At 37.4% G+C, this 26,985-nt stretch overlaps 1 protein-coding gene across 1 annotated transcript; it reads left to right on the plus strand.

The window, feature by feature from the left end:
- Positions 1–7,564: 7,564 nt before the first annotated feature.
- Positions 7,565–11,152, plus strand: Pde6h (phosphodiesterase 6H). The gene is made up of 3 exons (XM_076852699.1): positions 7,565–7,698; positions 8,761–8,801; positions 11,076–11,152. Exons 1-3 carry the CDS (start codon positions 7,565–7,567, stop codon positions 11,150–11,152), a joined length of 252 nt encoding a protein of 83 aa, XP_076708814.1.
- The last annotated feature ends 15,833 nt before the right edge of the window (positions 11,153–26,985 follow it).

Consider the following 26,985-nt stretch of genomic DNA (forward strand, 5'->3'; position numbering starts at 1 on the left):
GAACTAAATTTTGTACAAAGTAGGAGGTGTGGGTGTGAAATTTTGGGTGCAGAAAGTGTGAAGCTTAGGTTAAGGTTCTTCTTCTTATTAGTTCTGGTCTGTGGATATCTATGGTCATAATGTCCATGCTCATTTGTTGAACAGGCTGTCTTCCTGCATTGAATTGCTTTTGTCAAAGATTAACTGGGCCTATCTATTTGTGTGAATCTATATCTGAGTTCTCTACTGTGCTTCTGTAGATTTTTATATTTGCTCCTTATAAGATCTCCCATTCGTAGTTTGCTAAGAGTTTTTATCATGAATAAGTTTGGGGTTTTGCCAAATGGTTTTTCTTCATTAATTGACAGATTTTTCTTCTTTAGCCTGGTCAGTTATGTTGCTTGATTTTTGAATAGCTAGTAAGCCTTGTAAAGCTGGAATAAAGCTCACATGGTTGTGGTGGATCATTCTTTTTACACATTGATATATTTGATTTGTTAATATTTTGTTCAGAATTTTTACATCTAAGTTCAGAGATACATTGCGTTCTCTCTCTCTCTCTCTCTCTCTCTCTCTCTCTCTCTTTCATATCTTTGGGTTTAGTATCAAGGTAAAATAGGCCTTATAAAATGAGTTGGAAAGTGTAACTTTTTTTCTATTTTCTGGAAGAGAGTATTATATTTTTAATCAAATATATTATTTTTTCAAGAGTAATAATGCTGTTCGGGAGGATCAAGATATAGGATATTAAAGGAAAGAAGGACCTAACTTGCACATTCCTCTTCCACATTTAGAATATTCCTCTCTGGTCATCACTGTGCACAAGTTGGAATGGGTAGCTCAGGCTAGGAGATTCCAAATGTGGAGGAAATGTGACTTTAATATGTGTTTTCCTACTCACTGGTATTTTAAGAAGCACTAAGAAAGCTTAGAGATTAGCACTTGTGTAAGCAGCTTACAGGACAGCTAACTTTTTAATTACTTAGTACCTGCCGGTAATTACTTTCCTATATATAATGAGTAGTAGTTTCCCATCTGTCAGAGGGATCAAGAACCAATGATTATAAAGATATCAAGCTTAGGCTTTTTAAAAAACATTTTATTACATTTAGTTTTTAAATTTTCACATAATAAAACTTACTCTGTGGTGTGTACTCATGAGCTCCAACAAATGCATGGATTTGTTCATCTACCACTGTGATCAAGATACCCAGTAGTCCATCATCCCTCAAAAAATTCCTGTGTTCTGCCTTTGAAGTCAAGTACTCCTTCAACTACAACCTTTGGAAACCCCACTCTGTTCTCTAGTGCTCTATATACTTTGCCTTTCCAGAGTGTCATAAATAAAATCCAATAATATAGATCCTTTTGGTGGTGGATATTTTTACTTAGTGAAATGTTTTTATGATTCATCTTCCATTGTACCTAGTTCCCTTTTCTTTTTCTTCTTCTTCCTCCCCCACTTTCTCCTCCTCCTCCTCCTTCTTCTTTTTCCTTGCTCAGTGAAGTTCCTATTAGCTTTATTTATTTCATGTCTAGTCCACCAAAGTACTTTTAGAGGAATTCCATAGTGATTGGTTACCTTGCTTAAAGTCATGTGGTCCCATGATCAGGCTGCTAAGATCAGAGATAAAATGATTAAGAGTTAAACATTACTAAACTAGTCAGTGACCAGTGAAGTTACCTGGTAGAAGACCTCTGCCCAACAGAGGCAGTGATAGGCAAGTCTCAAATCCCTTGCGACTCCGTACCAGCCAGGAGTAGTAGAGACAGAACCAGAAAGCGGCCACTTAGAACAGGAAACAATGAATGGCTATGTTCCATGGAGACAGAAAATAGAGACCAGTTCTTTAGAACTCCACATTGTCTTGAACTATGTTTCCTTCTGCTTATGACATAAATGTTTGGTCTTTTAGTTTGACAGGTCTCTGGGAGAAGGATTGTGACACTCCCCCACTCCCCCAAACCTGCTCCATTAATAATAATAGGATTAAAAAATGCTATTACTGATGATTGTGGGTTATCTCTTTCAAGAGTATTGGCATAGGAGCAACGAAGATCCTGGCACTCTAAATCATTCATTTCACAGATAAGGAAACTGAGATTCAAAGAAGTGGCAATCTTCTCACATAGCAGAGAAATGGTAAATCCAAACCTGAATATGGATCTAGCCTGGCACTTTCATGAATGTAAAAATGCATCAAGAAATGCAGATTCAATAAATCTGGAGTAGGGCCTAAAATCCTGCATTTTTTAGTGACTACCTGGCAGGAGATACTGATGTTGTTCCACTTTAAGTGACAACATTCTGGACAACTCAGCCTACAGCTCTTCCCACTGCCCTTAAGAATTAATTGCTGTTCTTCATGAAGGAAATGGAGAACACTATTTGACAGTTTGTTAAACAAGCATCTAAATATCCATGTGCCTGGTATGTAGGAGCAGAGGAAGATGTGAATGGTAATGGAGACGCAGAGGAGAGAGGGAGGGACCCACACAGACTACAAACACTTTGCAGCTTGGGGGGCTGTTTGCTGCTTTCACAACTGCTCTAATTTTGGTAAAGACCACACACATATAAGAAACTCGTAAGCCATTTATCTACTCATGTCATCTGTTTGAGGCTACCAATTAATATTTCCCTGCCTAGGAAGGATAAATTGATGTCCTTTAAAATCTCATGAAGTTCAGTTCTCCAATGTGTAGCAATTTAGGAAAGGCACACTAAAATTCACAAGCAAAGCCTACAAGTGACCAACCCATGTACATCTTGGTTGTGTCTGTTTTGTTGTTGGTAGAGTAGAAGAATGCAAGGTGTTCCCAAGCTTGGTCTTTGCTCTTAGATCCACTTTTAACTTTATAAGCAGTCTTGAATAAATCATCTGGTGTTTCTATGATGAATTTATCAAGTAAACTTACTAGCATACAAGCTAAGATCTGTTTAAAATCATGTGAAGTAACATATAAATTAATACTAGTGACTAAATGCAATTGGAGGACTAAGCCAAGTGTCCCAGTGAAATAGATCACAGCCTGGGTCCTGCACCCTGAAATCTCTTGTTATAGACAACCGAGCAATCAATTTTCAAACAAATGTCATTGACTCACAACTCCTAGCTATTACTTGAGCCTCTTCTCTGTTAAATGTCACTGAATTTGATATCACTCCCAACTTGAAGTTTCCATCTCCCAGAGGAAGTACATGTAATTCCACTAAGGAACAGATATCACATGTTTTTCAATGGCACTATTTACATGATCAAATCCCTTTTGCTGCAGGAAGTACTGAGGTTCACTCTCTGCAGTTATCTAGCGTTCCATAAGAATTAGGCATGTGTGTCTGTGTGTGTGTCTCTGTGTGCGTGTATGTGTGTGTGTGTGTGTGTGTGTGTGTGAGAGAGAGAGAGAGAGAGAGAGAGAGAGAAAGAGAGAGAGAAAGAGAGGGAGGGAGGGAGGGGTAGAGAGAGAAGTAATAGGGTAGGACTAAATGTGGGTATGGAAAAGAACAAAAGATAATGGAATCAAAAACTTAAAATCTACCCTGGTTATCAATACTTTGTGTGTGTTTGTGTATTCAATATCTACTTACTAATAGGAGGGAGAGCCCTGTCAGTTGTTTAAAGAACATCTCATTATCTGAAAATTCCTAAGCCTGTCCCAGTCTCACCCCATCGTCTTGCAACTTCTTTACCCTTGGGTTGGTGTTCTGAGCTTATGACGGTGGGATTAGGTAGTACAAGGGTATTACGGAGAGAGAAATCAGGATGCAAAGATTCTTTTGTCTATCGTGAGGAAGACAACCGGACAGCTTATAGGAGCAGCGTGCAGATCTGTGAGTATTTCTCAACTTCTGGGGAGTTTGAGGAGGATTTAACTGAAGGGCAATGGAGGGTTGATCTGAATCTAAAACAAACAAAAAAAAAAAAAAAAAAAAAGGAAGAAGAGAACATTCTGGACCTGTGGACCTGCACTGGGGGCTGGGGCTGAAAATGGGAGAGAACATGAAGGAAATACACTGAAACCTCCTTGTACTGCTATGTGACAAGCTAATGGGTGAAACTTGGCTATTACCAGGTCACTGCAAACCTTGATTACCGAATTCATTTGGAAGGAAACCAAAATGGACCCTCCTCTTTTTGAGGCTTCCCAGCAAACAGTTTTCTGGGAAAGGAGGGATCTAGGCCATTAAAAGACCACAGAGTAAATAGTGCTTTACTCCCAGGTGTGCTGGCAAACTCGGCCCAGGCACCAAGAGGCCCCTGTGAGAGTGTGAGGATAAGGAGGCAGTGAGCGGAGTGGGCACCAAGGCTGACCGTGGTTGCAGCAGCGGCTTAGCCTTCTTCCTTTAAGGCTAAAGTGCTTGTTTGCTCCATTCTGAAGCAAAGTACTTGCTAGATTTTTTTTTTTTTTAATATCTTTTGTTTGGGTCTTATTTGGTCCTCCAAATTATTTGCTTTATTTTTCCTGCCTCAGCAGGATCCTGGGTGATATCAAAAGCCCAAACCCTGCAGTGGAGTAAATAGTACTGTCCCTTGTGCCTCCCTCTACACTCTTCTGTAGTCTATTAACAATGGAGTTGTCTCTCTGCCTATATCTCTGCTGAGAAAAGGAACTGGGAATTGGGATGATAAAGCAGCATCAGAGGGTCTGTCTCAAGAACCGTCTGAAATTGCTTTTCTTTCACTGGAATTTGTGGAGGATCATCATCTATAACTTTAAACAGCTGAGCTTTGCTGCGTTGGATCTAAAGGACGCTAACCCCAGCTCTCTTCTAAGCGAGCTCTTGTATCCACTTCTTTCTGTAGAACGTATTTATAATGTTCAAAAGGAGAAGGGCTAATACTGAAGTAAAAAACAGGGAAGTATTCTGCCTCACAAAGGAATGATGTACTTGACACTTTTGGAGGTCAAAAACATGAAACCTCCTCATTTAGCAAGAGTCGAGACTGTTGCTAGTTTTGAGATTATTCAGCTCCAGGATGCCCTTAGACATTTCAAGGGAAGATCTAAGTATTAGTAATCCCAAATCTAATATCAGTATTTAATACCTACTTACATTATCTCCCTTAATGTTCCCCATGACCTTAAAGGGAAGGTGTTATTTGATTCATTTTATAAATGGAATGAGGTCCAGAGAGGGATATGCAACTTGTCAAGGTCACATAACCAGTTTTTTTTTTTTTAAAGAAGGAATTAAAATTGAATCTGTTTGATTTTAAAGGGCATAGACTTCACACTGTATTATCCCAAAGGGTAATTTGACAGATCAAGGTCACCTTAAGTCTTCCTATTATCAAACTCTGGCTCTCAAGTAAGAGGATTCTAATTAGGGTCACCAGAAAACATATGTAATTCCCAGTTAAATTTGAATTCCAGATAAATAACAAATTATTTTCTTAGTATAACTATGAACTTTGAAATACATGGGATATACTTTCATTAAAAACTAATTTGTTGTTTACCTGAAATTCAGATTTAACTTGGGTGCCTTATATTTTTATCTGTAAAACCTGGGCATCCTAATCCTAATAGGTTCTCCAGATGAAAGAAAGGAAAACATATGGGTTTCTTACTACTTTGAAAGAACTGAAGAGTCTAAAAATCTTGAGTCAGGAGAAGTTTTCTAGTTTTCCCTGTGGCTTCGGCAGAGTCAGGATGTGTCAATAGCTGGTGGTACTCTGAGCGTAATGCTGTCCTTGGCCACCCACCACCGAAACCCATGGTCCCAACCACACTTGGGAGAGGCACAAACCTTGCCTGTTGACAGGGCTAGAGAGGACCCACAGCACAAGAGTGAGACTTGGTGGTCAGAGGAGCTGGCTGGCAGTGCATGTCCTAAAGCCACTGAGGGCTTTGTGAGGTGAAGTCCATCTAATGCCTTCCCTGTGGTCCAATGGAAAAGTCTCAGGTCAGGATGCGAACACCCAAGGTCTACTTCTTTATTAATTTATTCACTCACTTGACCAATACAATGTATATGGCACACTGCGGTGCATCTGGCTCTGTCATAGGTTCTGAGATGACACAAATGTTCTCAAATTGAAAAGCAGCCTTATGAGGCCGACTTCAGCAGGAGATAAAGACGAGATTCATAGCATGAGCAAGTGATTTAGGTCCTTGACCGAATTCACCATCCTGGCACCAGCTCACAGATTAGTCAATGCATTTCTGTTGAACAAATTGAGGATGACAACAAATTGAGAAAATGACAACAGAAATTGAAAAAAGAAAACAAGGACAAAATGTCTTGGAGGCAAGGATAATAATTTAAACCTGATTTTCAAAGTCGTAAGTAGGGTAAATAGTGATGATTGGCTGGAGCCGAAGACTGTAAGGGAGAGCTGAGCTAAGAATGTTAGCATAAATCTGTGGCAGGCACAGTAAGGGATCCCATGCAAACAAAGTCCCCAAGCACTAGATTAGGGAAGGGGTTGGCTCAGGCTAAGAAGTTAAGGCTATTTGGAAGTTCTTTAGAGCTTTTCAGAATCTTTCTTCTCAGGATAAGTTTTGTTGATTATTGTGAAAGAAATAGAGAAAGAAAAAAAAAATGTCATTCTAAAGCTTAGCACCTTTTTTTAAATTTTTTTAAATTTGTCTTTATGGATACTTTTCTGTGATTTATATTTAAAGGACAGTGTCCATGTCTGTAACCAAATTAACCTGGGAACACCATGCTGGACAGGTCTATGATATGGATAGGAGAAAATGTTGAAGCTATCTGAGAATCATGGCTGAAGTACCTAATGTCTGGGTATGGAGTTAAAATGCAAGCTTATTACTTAATCGCCTGCATTAAGTTCACTATTTATGCCCATGTCTATTAGTTTCTCCTATCCAGATGGCTACACTGTCACCTCCCAGAACTAAGAGAAAAGTTTCTGGGTCACATGAGGATTAGATAAAATAAAGATATACAGGAACAGGGGCTGGGGTTGTGGCTCAGTAGCAGAGCACTCACCTAGCAGGTGCGAGGCACTGAGTTAGATCCTCAGCACCACATAAAATTAAATAAAATAAAGGTATTGTGTCCAACTATAACTAAAAAAAATAAAAAAAAATTATATACAGGAAGAGAGCTCATTAAATGTACACATTTAGAATCAGGTTATTTTATAGCTGGCAGGAAGAATTCATAAAGTTTGGAGCCTATGAAAGCTGTAATAGGCTGCAGATATGGTACATCGTCCATTTCCCTCCCTCGACAAATGATGAGACTGGTGGTAGTGGAGGGCAAGTTCACCATTATGATGAATTCACATAGAACTTGAGCAGTCCATCTCTCAGAACAGCATATACTTACATTTTCGAGATTGTAAGTCTCTTGGTTGTCAGTTTACACCCCGGTACATTGAATGCCTCCACTGAGTTGTACCATATTTTCTTTAAAATCTCTTTAAACTATAATCATCTCTCCCCCTTTGTGTTAATTTAGAATACTGAACTTCTTTTTCAAAGTGCTGTCTTTCCTGGCTTAGACTGAATATCTAATAACAACCATCTTGTTACTTGAACAGTCTTCTTTTTTTCTCTCTCATTGTCCAAAGAGCCCCACAGGGGAAACACCAGCCGACCAGGGGCAGTCAAAATGAGTGACAATACTACTTTGGCTCCTCCAGCGGCAAGCCAAGGTCCTGCCACCCCACGCAAAGGGCCTCCCAAGTTCAAGCAGAGACAGACTCGCCAATTCAAGAGCAAACCTCCTAAAAAGGGTGTGAAAGGGTAAGACCAAAAGGAAAAAGAAAGCCTACTGCTCCCACAAGACTATTCTGGTTTTGAGAAACGAATGCTCATAATATTGAACAGACTTACACAAATTTCCACCCCACCCTCTGTTTTCCTGTCTAACTCAGGCTTTGCTGAGTCATGTCTTTAGTTTTGTAACTCTTCCCCTCCCAGTTCGCAGGTCCATGGCCAAACTTATCATGTGAAATGGAGCCTCTCACAATAACCTTGGATTCGACCTTCCAGGATTTTCTTGACCACCCTTTGTTGACATTCCTTGTGCTTTAATACTGGAATACTGAACCCACTGATCATTTCCAAAAAACACGATTTATTTTTATGTTTTACACTTTGATGTCTTCAGTTCTTTCTTTTCTCTCCCTCTCCTTGAAAAAATCCTGTCAACACACAGCTCAATTCAATACACCATTCATATTGCTTTTGAACTCTGAAACTTTATCCTTACTTTCATGTTTGCTCTATGATTAGTATTTAGCTATCATAATTTGACTTTTCTTTCTTTCTTTCTTTGTTCCTTTATTTCTTTTTTTTTTTTGGTATAGCATTTATTAATTTACATCTGTTCCCCAAGGCTAAAATCCCTCAGAGGAAATTTGTTTATTGTTTTCCTTAACTTTCTGTGACTAACAAGATGTTGGGCACATAGCAGATGCTAAGTTAATGCTTGTGAATGTGAACAGGCAGATGAATTGAATCTAAGGGTCTTTTGTAAGTAGTGCTCTCTAATTTCAGTTTCCATTTTACAAAGTGAAGCTTGAGTAAGTTGTCCTCTTAGTCATTCTTTCTGGTTTTCAAATGTTTTAGACTAAACTTTCTAGAGAAGATAAAAAAAACTCCCTCCAGAGATACACTAAGTCCTACTAGAGTGACATTCACTTTGCTCCAGTTCAATGCGAATGAAAGAAATTTTTCAAATACAACACTTAAGCTGCTTCTTCTTCTTCTCCCTTGAGTCAAGAAATTGTCCATGTGCATGACTCCAGGATCCTTTTAATTGAACTCAGCTAACTAAATGTTTCTTTTATTCTTTCCACTTAGGTTTGGAGATGACATTCCAGGCATGGAGGGACTAGGAACAGGTGAGCCACTCACATGTCTAAGTGAGAACCTTGCACTTAGAGTTTCTCCTCTTTACAGGCCTCAAGGGGCAGTTGAGAGTTACAAGGAATACCTAAGGCAGCAGAACCTTCAAGGACATAGAAATGTGGGGATTTCATTTACCCTCCCAAGTAAATACATATGTGACCAGACACAAAAACCCTAAAAGAAATCAAGGAGACCCAAAGTTTAATGAATCCCCTTGTTTTATTAAAGAACCTTTGAAGGTATATAATGGGCAATTGTAGATTTTCATGGTAGAAAGATTCTCAGAGTTTGTCTAGCCCAGCTTTACTTTTCAGAAGAGAAATATGAGACAGAGGAATTAAGTGACAATGTGGGGCCACAGAGTGAGGTATTGGAAATAAGACAAACTTTCCACCCAACCAGGCAAACCACTTCTTAGCAACTTCCTCTTCTTGCACATCCTCTAGCACCAAGAACAGGATCCTACAGGCAGAAGGTGTCTGATACAACTTTTTAAACTGGCTAGAATATTTTCATTCTCTGGATAATGATCGTAACTAATGTACCCCAGGAAGTGTATGCCATCCTATTTTTAAAAAATTAATAGATTTTATTTCTTATAGAAATTTTAGACTTAGAGAAAAATCAAGTAGAAAGTCCAGAGACTTCTTCTATTCCACTTTTCTCTTTCCCCTCATGCACAGTTCCCCTATTGTTAGTATCTTGCAGTGTGACACGAGTGTTACAGTTGATGAGCCAATACCGATACATTATTACCATATTAATCAGAGTCTAGGGCTTACATAGTTTTGGGCTAATTCCTTGTATGATTTTAAGTGTTTTAATTAATACATAAGAGTTGTGTCCCCACCATTATTGTGCCATAGTTTCACTGCCCTAAACAACCCCTGTGTTCCAGCTGCTACTTTCTCTCTCCTTCCTCCCAAACTCCTGACAACCACAAATATTTTTATCTTACTTTGGCCTTTTCCAGGATCTCATATAGTTAGAATCTTACAGTATAAAGTTTTTTCACACTGGCTTCTTTCACTTATCAATATTCACTTAAGGTTCGTCCATGGCTTTATGTGGCTTGACAGCTCATTTCTTTTTATTGTTGAATAATATTCCATTGTATGGACATACCACAGTTTATTTAGCCTATTGAAGGACTTGATTTTTTCCAAGTGTACACAAGTCAAGCCATTGCCTACACACACACACACACACACACACACACACACACACACATATTTATGTGCAGGTTTTTGTGTGGATACATGTTTTGAACTCATTCAACATGGTTGATAACTGGTGACACTCATAGAAATCAGTGTTCTTACCAGGAGATACTCAGTGTGTTTGCATTCTATATTCAGTGGCACTCCTGGGATCACAAATAGATTTTCTAGTCACTTTATAATGGTCATTTGTTGTTCTAGGTCAGTTGCTTCTGTATTTTGGCCAGATCAGCATATTTGCTTTGAGCTCCAGAAGACAGGCTTAAACTCCCAACACATTTGGAACAATGTAAACAGATTTATTCTGAAGGAAACTCTGAGGTCTTTGACCTGGTTCTAGTCCCATATATATAACTGGTTTGATTGATTGATTGATTGATTGATTGCTAATTGTTTACTCTGGGTATAAGCCAGTTTCTTTGTAATGGGGTATAGTAATATCTGAAACAAGCAGCTGAATTAGATGATGCCTTGAGATTGCCTGTCAGTATGTGACTTGATGTAGACGTTTCAAAATGTAGAGGAACTGAAGAGTGAGTCAGAGAAACCCAAGGAACCCATTTGGGTAGGAGCAAGACCACTGATTCTCAGACCCCAGGGATTTACAGTGCTCCCAGTTCCCTTTTTAATCTTTGACCTGACTAGAATTCCACTTCTGCTTTCTCCATGGTATTGAAATTTAGGGAGACTCAGTGAGCCATACCCCACAGTGTACTCCAGTCCAAGCCATTGTCACCTTCCCAAAGAGGATACAGAATGAAACCAACAGAGATACCAGGGCAGTGGGGGCAGCAGAGGTGGGGACAATAATTGTGCAATTGATGGGATTCTTCCTGGGCTATAGGGCCAGTCTGGATAGCTTCCCAGTTGCCAGGGGGCGGAGGGAGGAGAGAGGTGTCTCTGCCTTAAGGGTATCCTTTGTGTGGAAGAGGCTCTCCTTCCTTGGGAGGAAGAGGCTCTCTTACACACACACACACACACACACACACACACACACACACACAGTGGATGAGGTTGGCTTACATATTCTTCTTTCATCTCTCGCAGATATCACGGTGATTTGTCCCTGGGAGGCGTTCAGCCACCTAGAACTGCATGAGCTTGCCCAATTCGGGATTATCTAAAGCACCAGAGGTTCTGCCAACGCTCAACAACATCTGCTGGAAAATTGACTGCTTTTGCTCTATTGTTCTGACAGAGGCTTAAAATTCAGTATTTAGAAGGAGTTTCTTGGGCTTCTGTGGTCATTTTCCATCAGTTACCAAGAGTTCTCTTGGTGTCAGAATCTCTCTTGCAGCCCATAGCTCAGCTAGGAGTGAGATTGAAAACCTACTTTTGTTGGGTCATTTTAAACTTCACCACCCTTTCTATCAACTGATTAGAAGTCACCAGTACTTCCCTACATTTTGTTTTATGTGTAAGTTTCTCAAATCTAATTTGCTTGGCATTCATTGTAATTAGTAGTAGAATTTTAAGATAGCATGTCATTCTTTGCCCCTTCTTATTTAAGAAAGGAGACATTTACCTTGAATTTTATGGTGAAATTGTACTAAATACTGCATACAAATATTTGATGCCCTGTTCTGAGAACCAATTAAACAAAGAAGGCACAGTCACGTGGAAATAGGCACACAATGCTTGTGAAAGAGCACAAGATTAAGATTCAAGTCATAGTTCTGCTTTGTCAATTTCACTTTCTTGGTCTATATTTTATTGAATTAGGTTATCCTGAGGTCCCACGTAGCTCTGAATTGTATGATTCTACGATAGTTGAAGACTGGACACTTAAACTCACAACTCTGACAATGTGAGTCTACTTTTCAGTGCTCTGTTTCAGGAAAGTTCCTATTTATAGCCTCTCTTTGATGGAATTATTCTGTCCAATGGCTTAAGGTGAGAGTCACGGGTTATTTGTATATGCATCCGCTGGATTTCTGTACATTTATAATAAATCACTTTTAAACCATTCGTTTAAAAGGTTTATATGCTATAGATGCAAAGAACAGATAGTTGAACCCTCCAAATAAAATGAAGGTTTGCTTCACCTCTAAGGTTGTGTCAAATGGAATGTGCACATAGTTATCTTTTCCCAATACTTTCAAGGCGCTTGTGCAATTTGAATACTGCCTCTGTCTGACTTGGATGCCTGGGTACTAACAGTATGGATTTCTTCATTTCAGTTTCATAATCTGTGGTTAAAAAAAGAGTAAATTAACTGAAAAAAGAAGGGTGAAAGAGAGGATAGAGAGAATCTAGTCCTGAATCTACCAGTAAGTTGCACTGTAATTTTGGGCAAAGACTCCACCCTTTGGACCCTCCAGTTTGCTTGAATTTGATAATCTGCAGTTCACAGTAGCAATAAATTCTGTGACTTTTAGGGCCTCAGGATCTAAGCAAGAGAATTAGAGGAACTCAGTAGTCAAGAGAATTTACTTTTGCTATTGGATTTATATTATTTATTTTACACAATTGACCAAAGGACTTATTGACCAGAAAATTAGAAGTACAAAAGAAAAAGAAAGATATAAATTAAAAAGTGGAACAATGACATGCGCAGAGGCATAGTGGTAAGTGTGCTTCCTCCTTCAGCAAGAACTCCTGCCTCCACCCAGGCACGGATTTTCTGTCCCCCCTGCAAAAGCTGGCCCTACCCCTTCAAGTCAGCCACGTTTCTTAGCCAATGACTTCAGTCACCACTTGTTCATCCCAGGCTGTCTCTTAGTCTAGGAGGTCTAGGTTCTTCGGTGGCTGGATGAGAATCTGATCTGCATTTTGATTACTTTGAAAATGTTTCTCTAAACGTGAAACAATAATGCTGAGAAAACAGAATGCACCCAAAGGAACATATCCATGCTTCTGTCTGACGAGGATGCTTTGGTACCAACAGTATGAGTTTCTTCATTTCAATTTTGTAAGTATATCAGAAGTTAATTCATCACAAAATTTTAGAGTTTGGAGAATTTAAAAAAAATCTTCGGACACCTTCCTGATAATAAGAATCATTGAGGATTGCTTGTGCAAAGCATACAAAATTTGGGTCCAACCCAAGATTTTCCGTATAAAAATCTCCAAGGGAAGGATCTTGGAGTCAATTATTATTAATAAGGGTGAGAGGTGATTCTTTTATTTGTGTCATTTTGAAAACACAAGGAAGTCCTAGCCTACATTTTGCACATTAGAAATTAGATAATTCTTATCTTGCTGCCTCTATTAGCCAATCAATTTGCTTCCCAATAAAATATGTGAGAAAAGTGACTAACATTTAATGGATTCCAACTCGTAGACTGTTTTGTTGACTGATAACATGGAAATACCTCACTACTCCTTGGTAACTCAGTTAAATGCTTTTGCAGAGACTGTCAGAGAGTTTAGACTATAAGTATTGAATTGACAGTTTCAAGAACTATGGAGCCAAATGTGCACCATTATTGCCAATTACCTGCTGCTGCCTCACTCAGATACCCTCCCTCCAAAGCCCTGTCCTAAACTGCTTTCTCTGACTGGAGTAGGAGAGACCAGGGAGGGAGAGAGCTTTGGTCTGGGCAGGCGGAGCCAGGGGCCTGCCTTATCCTCCACCCCTTTCTTGTTTGTTGCTGTAGTTGGGTAGAAGTTGAGAATGAAGGTGCTTATGATTTAGGCACTTCTGCCCATTCTAGAACCCAGCAGCCGCTAAAGTCAGACAGAAAAAAGTATGCAAGGAGGAAATGCTCCTCTCAGTACTCCACCCTAGGCAAATATACACAGTGGTTCAAATAACGGTCACTGTGTGCTGACGTCTATTGTGAGAGAAAGAAGACTCCCACCAACTGACGGGAGAAGGGAGAGGTATTTTCTTAACAACTAAAGGAGTGAATGGAACACACACACACACACACACACACACACACACACACACACACACCACATACACATGCCCAGAGGAATAATCAATAAAAACAGTATTTAGTACCAAAGAGAATGGCAATCGCACTTGACCAAACAAAAGAAAAACCAACACGATGAGAGCTAAGGAAATATGACATGAAATTGTCTTAAAGGGAGAAACAGAAAAGGCTTGATGTTTTATTAAAGGGCTAAAAGGCTTATATGGAACATAAAACCTGGGTGTGTGTATAAGCTAACAAAGTGTTTCCTGCAGATCTAAATAAGTTGTTGCCCTACCATTTACCTCATGAGGGCATAGCTAGATTAGATGAAAACTGAAATTTAAAAGCAAGATTCATAAGCTGATTGTTAACATCAATACACATTTTCTTTTGGCAAAAACCATTAGGAGATCAGGGTTCTGCCTGGCTCTGCTACAAAGTACTTATTAAATAATCAGTTAATTAATTTCCCTTCTTTGGGCTGAAATATTTTGAGAATAAAAAAGATCTTGGACTAAATGATCTCCAATGTTCCTTTCAGCATAAACTTATAAAACACAAGTAATAAGTCTAAATATATTTCAAATATAACCACACTGTTCTCTTTATGGACAGAAGTCCTAAAACACAGAGTCTCAATTTCCAGCTCCTTCCAGAATGAGTGTTTAATTGGTTTTTTCACATCTCTTCAAGACACAGGGTAAAATAAAATTGTGTACAGTACTGCCACCTGCTGTAACGAAGGAGTACTTCAACACTTAGAAAGCTAACCATTTCAATTAGAAAACTTTTAAATCCTCATAGCTAATTCTGAATTTGTCCCCATTTATTGGCCAATTAAGCCTGTTGTACTACTGATTGGCTATGGAAAGGTCTTCTTTACACAGGATAAACATTAAGAGGCTATGAAATTGAACGTACTACAAGGTAAGTCTCACTTCCACCCAATGAACCGTGTAGTGTTTTGAAGTTATGATCATACAGAATTTATATATTTCTAGTTAGTAAATTTCTTTTTTTATTATTGGTTGTTCAAAACATTACAACATTACATTATTGACATATCATATTTCATACATTTGATTCAAGTGAGTTATGAACTCCCGTTTTTACCCCGTATACAGATTGCAGAATCACATCGGTTACACATCCACATTTTTACATATTGCCATACTAGTGACTGTTGTATTCTGCTACCTTTCCTATCCTCTACTATCCCCACTCCCTTCCCCTCCCCTCCCATCTTCTCTCTCTACTCCATCTACTGTAATTCATTTCTCTCCCTTGTTTTTTTTTCCCTTTCCCCTCACATCCTCTTATATGTAATTTTGTATAACAATGAGGGTATTTTTCCATTTCCATGCAACTTCCCTTCTCTCTCCCTTTCCCTCCCACCTCTCATCCCTGTTTAATGTTAATCTTTTTCTCATGCTCTTCCTCCCTGCTCTGTTCTTAGTTGCTCTCATAGCAGCACAATTTACAATAACTAGACTGTGGAACCAACCTAGATGCCCTTCAATAGATGAATGGATAAAAAAAAAATGTGGCATTTATACACAGTGGAGTATTACTCAACACTAAAAAATGACAAAATCATGGAATTTGCAGGGAAATGGATGGCACTAGAGCAGATTATGCTAAGTGAAGCTAGCCAATCCCTAAAAAACAAATGCCAAATGTCTTCTTTGATATAGTTAGTAAATTTCTATTATATGTAACAGTATATTTTGTAATAGATTGCTATTTGCATATATTGAAGTTATAAAAATTTATAGGTTAGCTGCACTCTCAGCTGATTTAATGAGTTCTTAGATTATTTTAAATAATTTTTTATTTGTTAATTGGGGGGCTTCCAGATACACTCTGATACATCACTTTCAAAATAAGCAGTAATTTTCCAAAAGAAAAAATATATATATTTTTTATTTTCTGATACTCTAAATTGAGATAATTTCCTTACCCTGAATGATATTATAATGGAAAGTGTGATATTCAGACATGGGAGGTAAAAGAATAGGCAAAAGAAGCAAATAGTACACTTTTATCACATTAATTCAATAAACCTTTCAGGTAATATTTCTGAGGCCTGTTGTGGGCAAAAATCATAACTATAAAATATGGAAGTACTTGATAGATATTTGTTAAATGAATGAATAAATCATATGATTGCAAGATTGGTATAAACCAATAGAGGTAATACACTATTAACAGCGTATATAAAAATCACCTGCTTATGTCAATTCATATAGAAGAAGCATTTGAAATAATCGAACATCTCCTCCTGATAAGAATTCTCAATGAATTTGCTGTAGAAGAATGTTTGCCAACATAATGAAGGCTGTGTATGACAAGCCAATAGTTAACATCACACTTAATGGTGAATAGTTAAAAACTTTTCCTTTAAGTTCAGGAACAAGACAAGTGATGGACACTATAATCACTTCTTTCCAAAAGGCTACTGTAAGTTCTAGCTAGAGCAATTAAGCAAGAAAAAAATAAAATCAATAAAAATAAAAGGCATTCAAATTGGAAAGAAAGAGGGTAAAACTGTCTGTTTGTAGATGACATAGGCTGATATACAGAAAACTGAAGATTCTACTAAAAATTGTTAGGAGTGCCAAACAAATGCAGTAAAGTTACAGAATATAAAATCAACATGTGAAAATCAGTTTTGTTTCTATCTTTTAACAGCAAATTACCTAAATTATTTTTTTACAAAGCAATGCCATTTATAATAGCATCAAAAATAGTAAACATTTTGGTATAAATTTAACCAAGGAAGTGAGACATCTGTATCCTTAAAACTGTAAGACTTCAATGAAAGAAATTGAAGATGACACAAATAAATGGAAAGATAGTCCATGTTCATGGAATGGAAATTTTAATATTGTTAAAATATCCATACCCAAAGTGATCTCCAGATTCAACAAAATCCCTATCAGAATTCCAAAGTTATTTTTTGCAGAAGTGGAAAAAAACTATTCTAAAATGTGCATGAAATCACAGAGGACCTTGAATATCTATAGTAGTCTTGGAGAAAAAAGAACAAAGCTGAAGGCAGAACATTCACTGAGTTAAAAATATAAATCTACAATAATCAAAACACTATGGCACTTTTGTATACAAACAGACACAAGAACAATGAAACAGAATAGAGAGGGCAGAAGGGTGAAATAACCACCTTGAGATTCATGAGTACACATCTTTGGTCAACTAATCTTTAACAAAGGAGGCAAGAATTTGCCACGTGGAAAGAATACTCTTTCATAAATGGTGTTAGGAAAACTGGCTATGCACATGCAAAATAATGAATGGAACTGGAACATTATCTTTTACCACATACAAAAACCAATAAAGTGAGTTGAAGACTTCAGTAAGGTCTGAATTGATAAAACTCCTAGAAGAAAACAGGGGAAAAGCTCTTTGGCAGTGGCCTGGCAATGAATGGCTTTCTGGACATGATATCAAAAGCACAGGCAACAGAACAAAAACAAACAAGTGAAACTACAGAGATGCATAAGTTGAAGCTCTCCAAGTGCATTTTCTGACTGTAAAATCAAGAAACTTGCATCTATTTAGTGCAAGTATTTTTTTTTAAATATAAAATAAGAGTGTCTTGCCTAGATAGTTGTAAATGCCCAATGATCACATTATAATTGCTATAGTCATTTTTATTGTTGTCATTATGAATTTCTTGATTTCACCATGCTGACAGTCTAGCACAGGGGTACAATTTGTTATGAAGTTCCACATAGGGAGACATCTAACTGGACAGCTCTAGCGGTAGATGTTGTATGTGTATGTGAGCAATAAAGTCAGGTGTGAACAATAAAGTCAGGAGGAGTAATAACGTAGGTACATCTGTCCACTGCTCTACATTTCATTATCTCAGGAGTGAATTATCACAATACCTCCACATAATCTCCCTGTTCTCACTCCTAACCCTTTAACTCACTCTTCAGATTAGCCATTGTGTCCATCTTCCCAGCAATAACAACATGTGAAAACAGTGACCTCGTTGTTGTATCAGTTTTGACTGTGTACCTAATATCTGGCATGGAGTCCAACAGATACTAAACACTCAATAGGTATTTGTTCAGTGATTGAATAAATGATTAATTTAAAGACTTTGCCCTACCATACCTGTCTTAGCCAAAAGCACCCTCCTGCATATTCTTCCTATTTTCCTGAGCTCTCACTTGATAAAATTGGTGAAATACTACACTGATCTACACATTGACAAATGTGGCCTTTCAAAGTTTAGCTGAAATTTCTGCAAATATACTCTCTACCGGAACATCATAAAATTTCATAAGAAATGTCAATTAAAGACACATCTACAAGTACTTTGCTTGCATTTTTTAAAACTGGGTTAGCAGAATTCTATTACTCCATGTTTTTAAGAATTCCCATGAGTCCATTGAATCATTTTCTAATCAACACTATAAGGAATTAGAGCATATTTGATCCTGTTTTTAGCTTATTGTCTAGGGAAATAGAGAAGGGCATTAGAAATAATTAATTGTGGGATTAATTCATAAAGTTTCTGGTTCTGTCCTTTTTGTTACTATTATTCAATATTTCTATCCATACCCTTGAACATACTTAGGTAAGCACGTTTTGTCTCCTACCAAGGAATCTGGTATGGCCTGTCACCTTGATGTTGTAATCATTTTCACTTGTAATCATGTGGTATTGCATCATAGGACAATGTCATTGCACAGATATTACTGAGAGAGAGAGAGAGAGAGAGAGAGAGAGAGAGAGAGACTCCTCTGGAATCACAGAACAAGCTTGTAGGCCATGAATGAGAACCTGGGGGACAACCAACTCCTGGCTTAATGCTTAGTCCTGTTAGCTGGGCATCATGGTGGCAGATGCCTGCAATCCCACATGAGATGGGAATCCTGATGCCACAACCCAGGAGTACCTAGTTCTGCCAGAAGCTAGAAGAACAAGGAATCATCCTACCCTGGAGGGTGGGAGGGGGCTTGGGCTGGCCCACACTTTGATTTCAGGCTCTAACCTGCAAGACTGTGAAAAAAGGAATTCCTGTTTCTTTCTTTCTTTCTTTTTTTTTTTTTTTTTTTGTACCAAGGGATTGAACTCAGGAGCACTCAACCACTGAGCTTATCCCCAGCCCTATTTTGTATTTTATTTAGAGACAGAGTCTCACTGAATTGCTTAGCACCTCATTGTTGCTGAGGTTGGCTTTGAAGTGTCGATCCTCCTGCCTCAGCCTCCCGAGGAGCTGGGATTATAGTGTGTGCCTCAGCACCTGGCTTTTCCTGTTTTGATTTACACCACCCACCTTATGGTATATTGTATGGCAACTTTAGGAAACTAATATACTATGTTAAGTCCCAGAAGGGATACAAAGTATAATCATTCATTTGCAAAATTTTTTGAGCACCAGTTTATTCCAGATACTCTTGCTAAGTGTTAGAGAGGTAAGAAACAAAACCAGATATGGTCTCTGCCTCCATGCACTTCCCTTCTAGATGGGGAGAAATATTAAACGAGAATGTCGTAGAAGTATGAAATGACATCTATGTAGGGTTTGCCATTATTTTGGTGTGTGAGGCTTTAAGTGTATATAATGGGAAAACAATCAAGGAAGAAGACCACGACAGACATCCCTGAAGAAACAGCAATTGAAGTGAGCTCTGAAGGAAACATATAATTGTCTAAATGAGGGGTAGGGAAGGTGTGGTGAGAGGGAATACCCCAGGCAGAAAAAGAGCACATACAAAGGCCCGAGGTAGGAATGAATCTGGCACATTGGAGGAACAAAAACCCAAGTGTGGGAGGCAGAGGGAACACAGTGCAGGATGACACAGGGAGACAGAGGGGCCAAGCGGGCTGCATAGGTCACGCCAAGGATTTGACCTTTATCTGTCCAAATGGACGAGAAAAGCAAGGGATACGAGCTTTGTTCCAAGGGAACAGATGGTGGCTAGTGGTGGGTTTTTCTGCATGAGTATGTCCTGATATGTCCAGATCATTCTGGATCCTGGCACCTGGGGAAGAGATGCTACAGTTAGTCTTTGTTGCTGAAATCTGGAAGCATGACCACACTGAAAACCTGGGTGACTGCAGCTTTAGTAATATGCAGTAGAAACACTGCACCTAAGCAACACCCATTGCCCCAAAAGCTTGAAAATGGCAAAGGAAATTGTGATGGTTTGTTTGATGTGTTAAGTTGACTAGACAGAATTTTGTAGACAGGAGTAACATCCATAATCATTTGACTTTAAATAAAAAAGGTAATTGTTGATAATCTGGGTGGGCCTGATCCAATCAGGTGAAAGGCCTTAAGAGCAGAGCTGAGGCTTCCCTGAAGAATTCTACCTCTTAATCCATATGCAACAAAATGAAATTAAACTCCTATCTCTCACCATGCACAAAACTTAACTTAAAATGCATCAAGGACCTAGGAATTAACTCTGCATCTAATAGAAGAAAAAGTAGGCCCTAATCTTCATTATGTGGGATTAGGACCCAACTTCCTTAATACGACTCCTATAGCACAAGATTTAAAACCAAGAGTCAATAAATGGGATGGATTCAAACTAAAAGTTTTTTTCTCAGCAAAAGAAACAATCTGTGAGGTGAACAGAGAGCCTACACCCTGGGAGCAAATTTTTACCCCTCACACATCAGAGTTCTAATCTCTAGGGTATATAAAGAACTCAAAAAGCTAAACACCAAAACAAACAAACAAACAAACAAAAAAAACCAAATAATCCACTGGACAAATGGGCCAAGGACCTGAACAGACACTTCTCAGAAGAGGATACACAATCAACCTACAAATATATGAAAAAAATGCTCACCATCTCTATCAATCAGAGAAATGCAAATCAAAACTACTCTAAGATATCATCTCACTTCAGTCAGAAGGGCAGCTATTATGAAGACAAACAACAACAAGTGTTGACAAGGATGTGGGAAAAAGGTACACTCATACATTGCTGGTGGGACTACAAATTGGTGCAGCCCGTTTGGAAAGCAGTATGGAGATTCCTTGGAAATCTGGGATTGGAACCACCATTTGACCCAGCTATTCCTTTTCTCGGACTATACCCAAAGGACTTAAAAACAGCATACTCCAGGGACACAGCCACATCAATGTTTATAGCAGTACCTTCACAATAACTAAACTGTGAAGCCAAACTAGATGTCCTTCAGTGGATGAATGGATAAAAAAAAAAAAAAATGTGCTATATATACACAATGGAATTTTACTCAGCATTAAAAAAGGACAAAATCATGGCATTTGCAGGTAAATGGATGGTATTGGAGAAGATAATGCTAATTGAAGTTAGCCAATCAAAAAAAAATGCAGAATGTTTTTTCTGATATAAAGGGGGTGACTCATAGTGGGGTAGGGAGGGAGAGCATGGGAGGATTAGATTAATTCTAGATAGGGAAGAGGGTAGAAGGGAAAGGGAGGGGGCAGGGGATTAGCAAGGATGGTGGAATATGATGGTCATCATTATACAAAGTACATGTATGAAGACTTGAATTGCGTGTCAACATACCTTACATACAAACAGATGTGAAAAATTGTGTATTAAGAATTGTAATGCAAAAGAGACACAGAAATGAAGGCAAGGGTCAGGTTGATGAAGCACCTGCCAGTGGTCTCTGGAATAGCTGGGGGTCAAGAGGTAAGCAGAACATTGAATTTCCCACAGTGGATGCAGGTTCAAATCAGAGAAATGCAAGTTTGTGGCTGTTATTTTGAAAGCGTGTTAGCATTCAGGCTGCTACCCCTGTGGCTGAACGCATGCTCCAGGGGTTTAGCAGAGGCTTGGCGGTGGGAAGGGTAGAGGTGAGCCTAGGCTCTGGTTGCTACTTATGGCTGTACTACACTTTTTCTAAAAATATTTCTCTTAGTTCTTTCTGCTGGTGACTTCTATCATCTAGACAAGGAAAATTGAAAAGCAAAACTCGGAATCTTTATTGAATTGGACTTAGACTGCCATCTTGTGGATATTTAGCCTCATTATCTAGTGCCAGCAAAAACATTGTATATGAAAGTACACATAAATATCTTTTTGCAAATTGACAATGAAATTGTACATATTTATGGTGTAGAATATAATGCTTTGATATATATGCCTTTTGCAACAGATAAATCAAGCTACTTAATATACGTATCACCCCACATGCTTATCATTTATTTTTGTAGGAAAAACACTTAAAATCTACTCACAATTTTCAAATACATAGTATACTGTTTTTAACTTTTGCAGTATAATTTACAATAGATTTATTGAATTTATTCCTCCTGTAAAACAACAAATTTTGTGTTCTTTGACCACCATCTCTCTAACCCCCGACACTGGCTTCTGGTAAGCACTGTTCTACTTTCTGTTTCTGTGAGTTTGATACGTTTTATACCCCACATATAAGTGAGAATATGTGATATTTACCATTTTTTGCCTGACTTATTTCACTTAACACTATGTTCTTCAGGTACATCCACAGTCACAAACGACAGAATTTCCTTCTTTTCAGACTGAATAATATTCCATTGCATGTATTTTCCACATTTTCTTTCTTTATTTGTTGATGAACAATTAAATTAATTCCATATCTTGATTATAGTAAATAATCTTACAATAAACACGGAAATGAGATGTCCCCTTGACATACTGAATTCATTTCTTTTGGATATATACCCAGTAGTGAGACTGTTGTATCATTATGACCGTTATATTTTTAATTTTCTGAGGACCCTCCACTGACTTCCATAATGACTATACAATTTCTATTTAATTATTTATATAATATTTATATATTTAATTATTTATAATATTTAAATAATTATTTAAAAATTATTTAAATATTTATAATATTTAATTATTTCTATAATAATTTCTATTCCCACCAGCAGCTACACATGCATTCTTAAAAATATTGAAACTGGAAGAGACTTTAGATTATTCACCATATGCCCTAATTTTACAAAAGAAAACACTTGAAGTTGAGAGGGAAAAGTGACTGGTCACCACGGTATTTTCATTTGGCCAATCTGATGCACCATTTTGATACATCACTGTGCTCCTTCAAAGCCCAGTAAAGGAATAAGCACAGATTGGACAGACCCTGAGACTTGGAGTGAAAGTAAAGATAGGATGAGACTCAGAACTGGGATGAGGCTAAAAAAATGGTTCTTTGTATTTATTACAAAATTAGCATTTTAAAGTTGGTGTTCCCTTTCTGTTCTCTCTGCTTTCAAGAGACAACTCTTTATCTGTTTCTAACTCTCTCATTGTTACTACTATAAATTTAAATAATAGGCTTATGCTTTTATTTAAACACTATATATTACCTTCTTATTACAAAAGATAAGACTATAAATTACACATTAGGCTACTTTCCCTATATATTTTCATTTTTTGAATTATCTATTTTATTTTTAGATCTCTCATTGATCATCTTTGTAATTTCAATAATATAGTTCTATCATCTTTAGTTGTTGTTGTTGTTTTTTTTGGTTTTTTTTTTTTTGAATCTCTGCTTACTTAGGATGAGTGCCCTTATCCTGCTCACTACTTTTCCTTCCTCTCCCAGTCAGTCAGCCACAATTTTTCTTCTGTGTTCTCTGGGTTGTCTGCATTAACATTCTATGCACCTGCCATATATAAACCTATGGATTTCCCATATGTAGATTCTAAAAAAAAACTAACATCCAGCAGTTAAAGTATTACATTTATATACATTTTTGTCCTCCAAGCAAAGTCAAGTAGTATGTTTAGAAAATATTTTCTTCTCCATTCAACATCTATCTACATTTCTGGTGTGCTCAGTGGAACTTCTTTCTAGCTTCGTGTTCAAATAGACTCTCTTTCTCTCTCTCTGGTTGCACTTCATCAGTTACTTGGATTCGCAAAGTTTGTGTTTTGTTTGTTTATTTCTCACTTGATTTTTAAATTTCATTTTTCTTTTCCTTTTTTTTCTTTTGCAATATAATAATATGACTTTGTCATGGTCTCAAGTTCATCTAGCATTGCGATTACCTGGTCTTGCACCGATCCTGGGGAGGCATCTCCACCAGAATCTCTGTCCTACTGACTGATTGTTGTCCAGGTGTTTGGCAGAGCTGTGTCATCCCAGACACAATGTTTTCTTGGATTACATATATGTGTTTTTTTTCTTGAAATGTTTACAATTAATTATCTTTTATCCTGTGTGCCTTAAAATTTACAAAGCTTTTTAAAATTTATCCTACTCAGCAGTCAGTGAAGCTTTTTCTGCTGAAAACTTGTACTTGTTAGGGATCACCCACCTCTGCTGTTTCTTTGAGATATCCTCTCTCTTTCATTCTATTGTCTCTGAGTTTCTAAATCTTTTCTAGTTCTCTTATATTTTCTCTCAGATTTCTCTTTATCATTTTGCTTATATTTTGGGGGTGTTTCTGTGACTATTTGCCTATCATTCTATTGAGTTTTTCCTGTTCTACTCTTAATCTCTTTACTTTTTTCGGCATGCTTTTTTTTTCTTAAGATTCTGGTCATGGACACATTATCTTCTTGGATATTTGAATTCTTACTTTTTCCCCCCATTGCAGTATTTTTTTTTCTTTTCTCCTTTCTTTTCATTTAGGATGGTAGTTTATCTCATATATTTGGTCATTTTAGGGTTTTTCTTCTCAAATTTAAGAATGAAGGATGGGGATGTGGTAGAGTCCTGGCCCAGCTATATTGGATCCAGTATTGGTTTCCAATTGGTTGCTCCACTGAATGGAAATTCTGATCGGGAGTTCTGTTTATGCACTTAAGCTTGTGGAACAGCAAGTGTACAAAACTTTTAAATGTGAAGATGTGGAAGTGGCTGTTGGGTGGGGCCCCCAAAAGTCAGAATGAGTGACTTTACTCTGGGGTGTGTTAACATTCATTAGAGATGGCTTGCAAATGTCAGCAATGAGGGAAGTGGAGAGGGGAATGTAACTGGCATACCTCTTGTCGGTTTATATATTCAATAAATTCTCCTGTTTTCAGGCTCCAGACCAATCCCTCCATCTGAGACCAGAAGCATACTAGGATTCTAGTTGGCACATTATGGCATCCCCAACCCCCACTCAACCCCATGACGGAATATCCCAGGGAATAACTTCCTCTTCCATAGTTTATCACTATACTCCCATCTGTGTTTTGCTTTCTGGAGATTTATTGAAATCTGTTGTCTATTGGTTATCTCTGATTCCCTGATTTTTTTTTTCCCTTGGTGACTTTTGAAATGTTTCAGTGTGTTCTGAGAGGAACAGGATATAAGTGTGTATACCAAATCCAACATCTTGAACAATTTGGTAGATTTTCTTTGATGTTAAAATGTTCTATTTCATTGGTGCTTGTGTGGTTTTCTGATTCTCACTAAAGTACTCTTTTCTTCATCTTCCAAAAATGATATTGACTTCATGACATGCTAATTATTGCACACCTACACTTTAGAGTAGGGGTTTATAAGGGAACTTGGAGATAGTTTCTTGCTCTTTGCAATCAATAAATTGTGGGTTAGCTGAGAACTGAGGACCTCTAGTTGTTCTGGAATATAATATGTACTATTTGCTATACAAAAAAACCAAAAAGAGAGGGTTGGAATATCTTTCAGGTAGCCAATCACGAATTTCTGTCCCATTATCCCATAAATCAACAGCATATTTAGAGCCAATAAATTCCTAATCTTCCAGATTTCCCCATTTCCCAAGATAATTTATTAATTAACATTTATACACATATCCATTCAATATATATATTGAATGGATATGTATGTGTGTATGTATATATTTATTTATTTATTTATTTATTTATTTATTTATTTATTTATTTATTTATCTCCTCGCTGAAGGAGGAGATGCTTCATTCCCAAGACATGCTTCATTCCCTCTGGAACCTTCTAGTGGAGGTAGAAAGACTGGTACAAAGGGATAATGCTTAAATTAGCCTGCAGTTGAGAGGGAGATAGAGGAAGCATATTGTGCTTCAGACCCCAAGCTGTTCAGTAAATGCATGATCTGCAAATCTTAACTGCTTCTAGAGGCCATTAGGTGGCGGGACTAGGTATGGCTGGCTGAGTGGGACTAGGTTTACGTTTAAGGGATACTCAGGGATTGCCGCTATTCTATTTACTCCATTTAAAAGCTAGACAGATTTTACTTTGGAACTTCCTGGAAACTCTTAGGTGGTCCTTAGGCTAATAAAATCTAATCTTTTATAACTAAATTAATATTATTATTATGTTACATTAAGAATAATCATTTAAATATTTGGCATAATAAATACCTAAAAGACATTTTATGTTATAAATCTATTTTTTGCTGTAACAGGGATGTTGTAATTCATACATTTGTATTAATGATATTTCTTAAAACAAGGGAACATATGTAACTGTAAACCAATCTACAAACTATTATAAAAATCTGTAAGTTCCATTATAGGTACTGTGAACTTTGTTGGAGTCTTAATCAGTAGATTGTTATAAGTGTATTTGTACTTTGTTAAAATATATTTTGTTTTGTTGAGTCTTTGTGGAGTGGTAGCTTAGGAGGTGCACAATTTTATATTTACATAAACTCTATTGTTCACAAAGCAAAAAAAAAAAAAAAGGAATTATAAACCTATAGAAAGTTTTTCTTCGCTTCAATATCATAGAAAGGGATCCTCTTCGAAATCATGAACCATAGGGGGGTTTATTGGAGATTGCATATTTATAAAGAGGGGACTTTAAAAGCAGAATATGACATTTACATTCTATCCACACCACTATTTGTTTTGTAAGTCTCACCATCAGAAAAACATTTTTAAATTTAAAAAGATTTGAAGTTAAAATCAAATTAAAAGAAGCCTTATAAGTCTGTGATTAAACTTATTAGAGCTTTAAATGCAAAATTTATAGAAACACACAACTAAAGGATATAGAATATGATGAGAATCTTTATCCATCACAGTCCACTAGAGGAAACTAGAAAGCATGCTAAGTATTTTAACAGAGGGATTTATTATACATTAATTATAATCAATATTAAAGTCTTGGCTAAATATGTGTTAGAGGGCTGAAAATACAAAAGGGGGACATTGAGG

Source organism: Callospermophilus lateralis, chromosome 4 (assembly GCF_048772815.1).
Source record: "Callospermophilus lateralis isolate mCalLat2 chromosome 4, mCalLat2.hap1, whole genome shotgun sequence".
NCBI classification, from domain to species: domain Eukaryota; kingdom Metazoa; phylum Chordata; class Mammalia; order Rodentia; family Sciuridae; genus Callospermophilus; species Callospermophilus lateralis.

Bases quoted from the DNA above. Each gene is read 5' to 3' on its own strand.
- Pde6h (XM_076852699.1), top strand. From the start codon at position 7,565: ATGAGTGACAATACTACTTTGGCTCCTCCAGCGGCAAGCCAAGGTCCT. The intron at 7,699-8,760 runs GTAAGACCAAAA...CTTTCCACTTAG, and splicing joins CCTAAAAAGGGTGTGAAAGG to GTTTGGAGATGACATTCCAG. The intron at 8,802-11,075 runs GTGAGCCACTCA...CATCTCTCGCAG, and splicing joins CATGGAGGGACTAGGAACAG to ATATCACGGTGATTTGTCCC.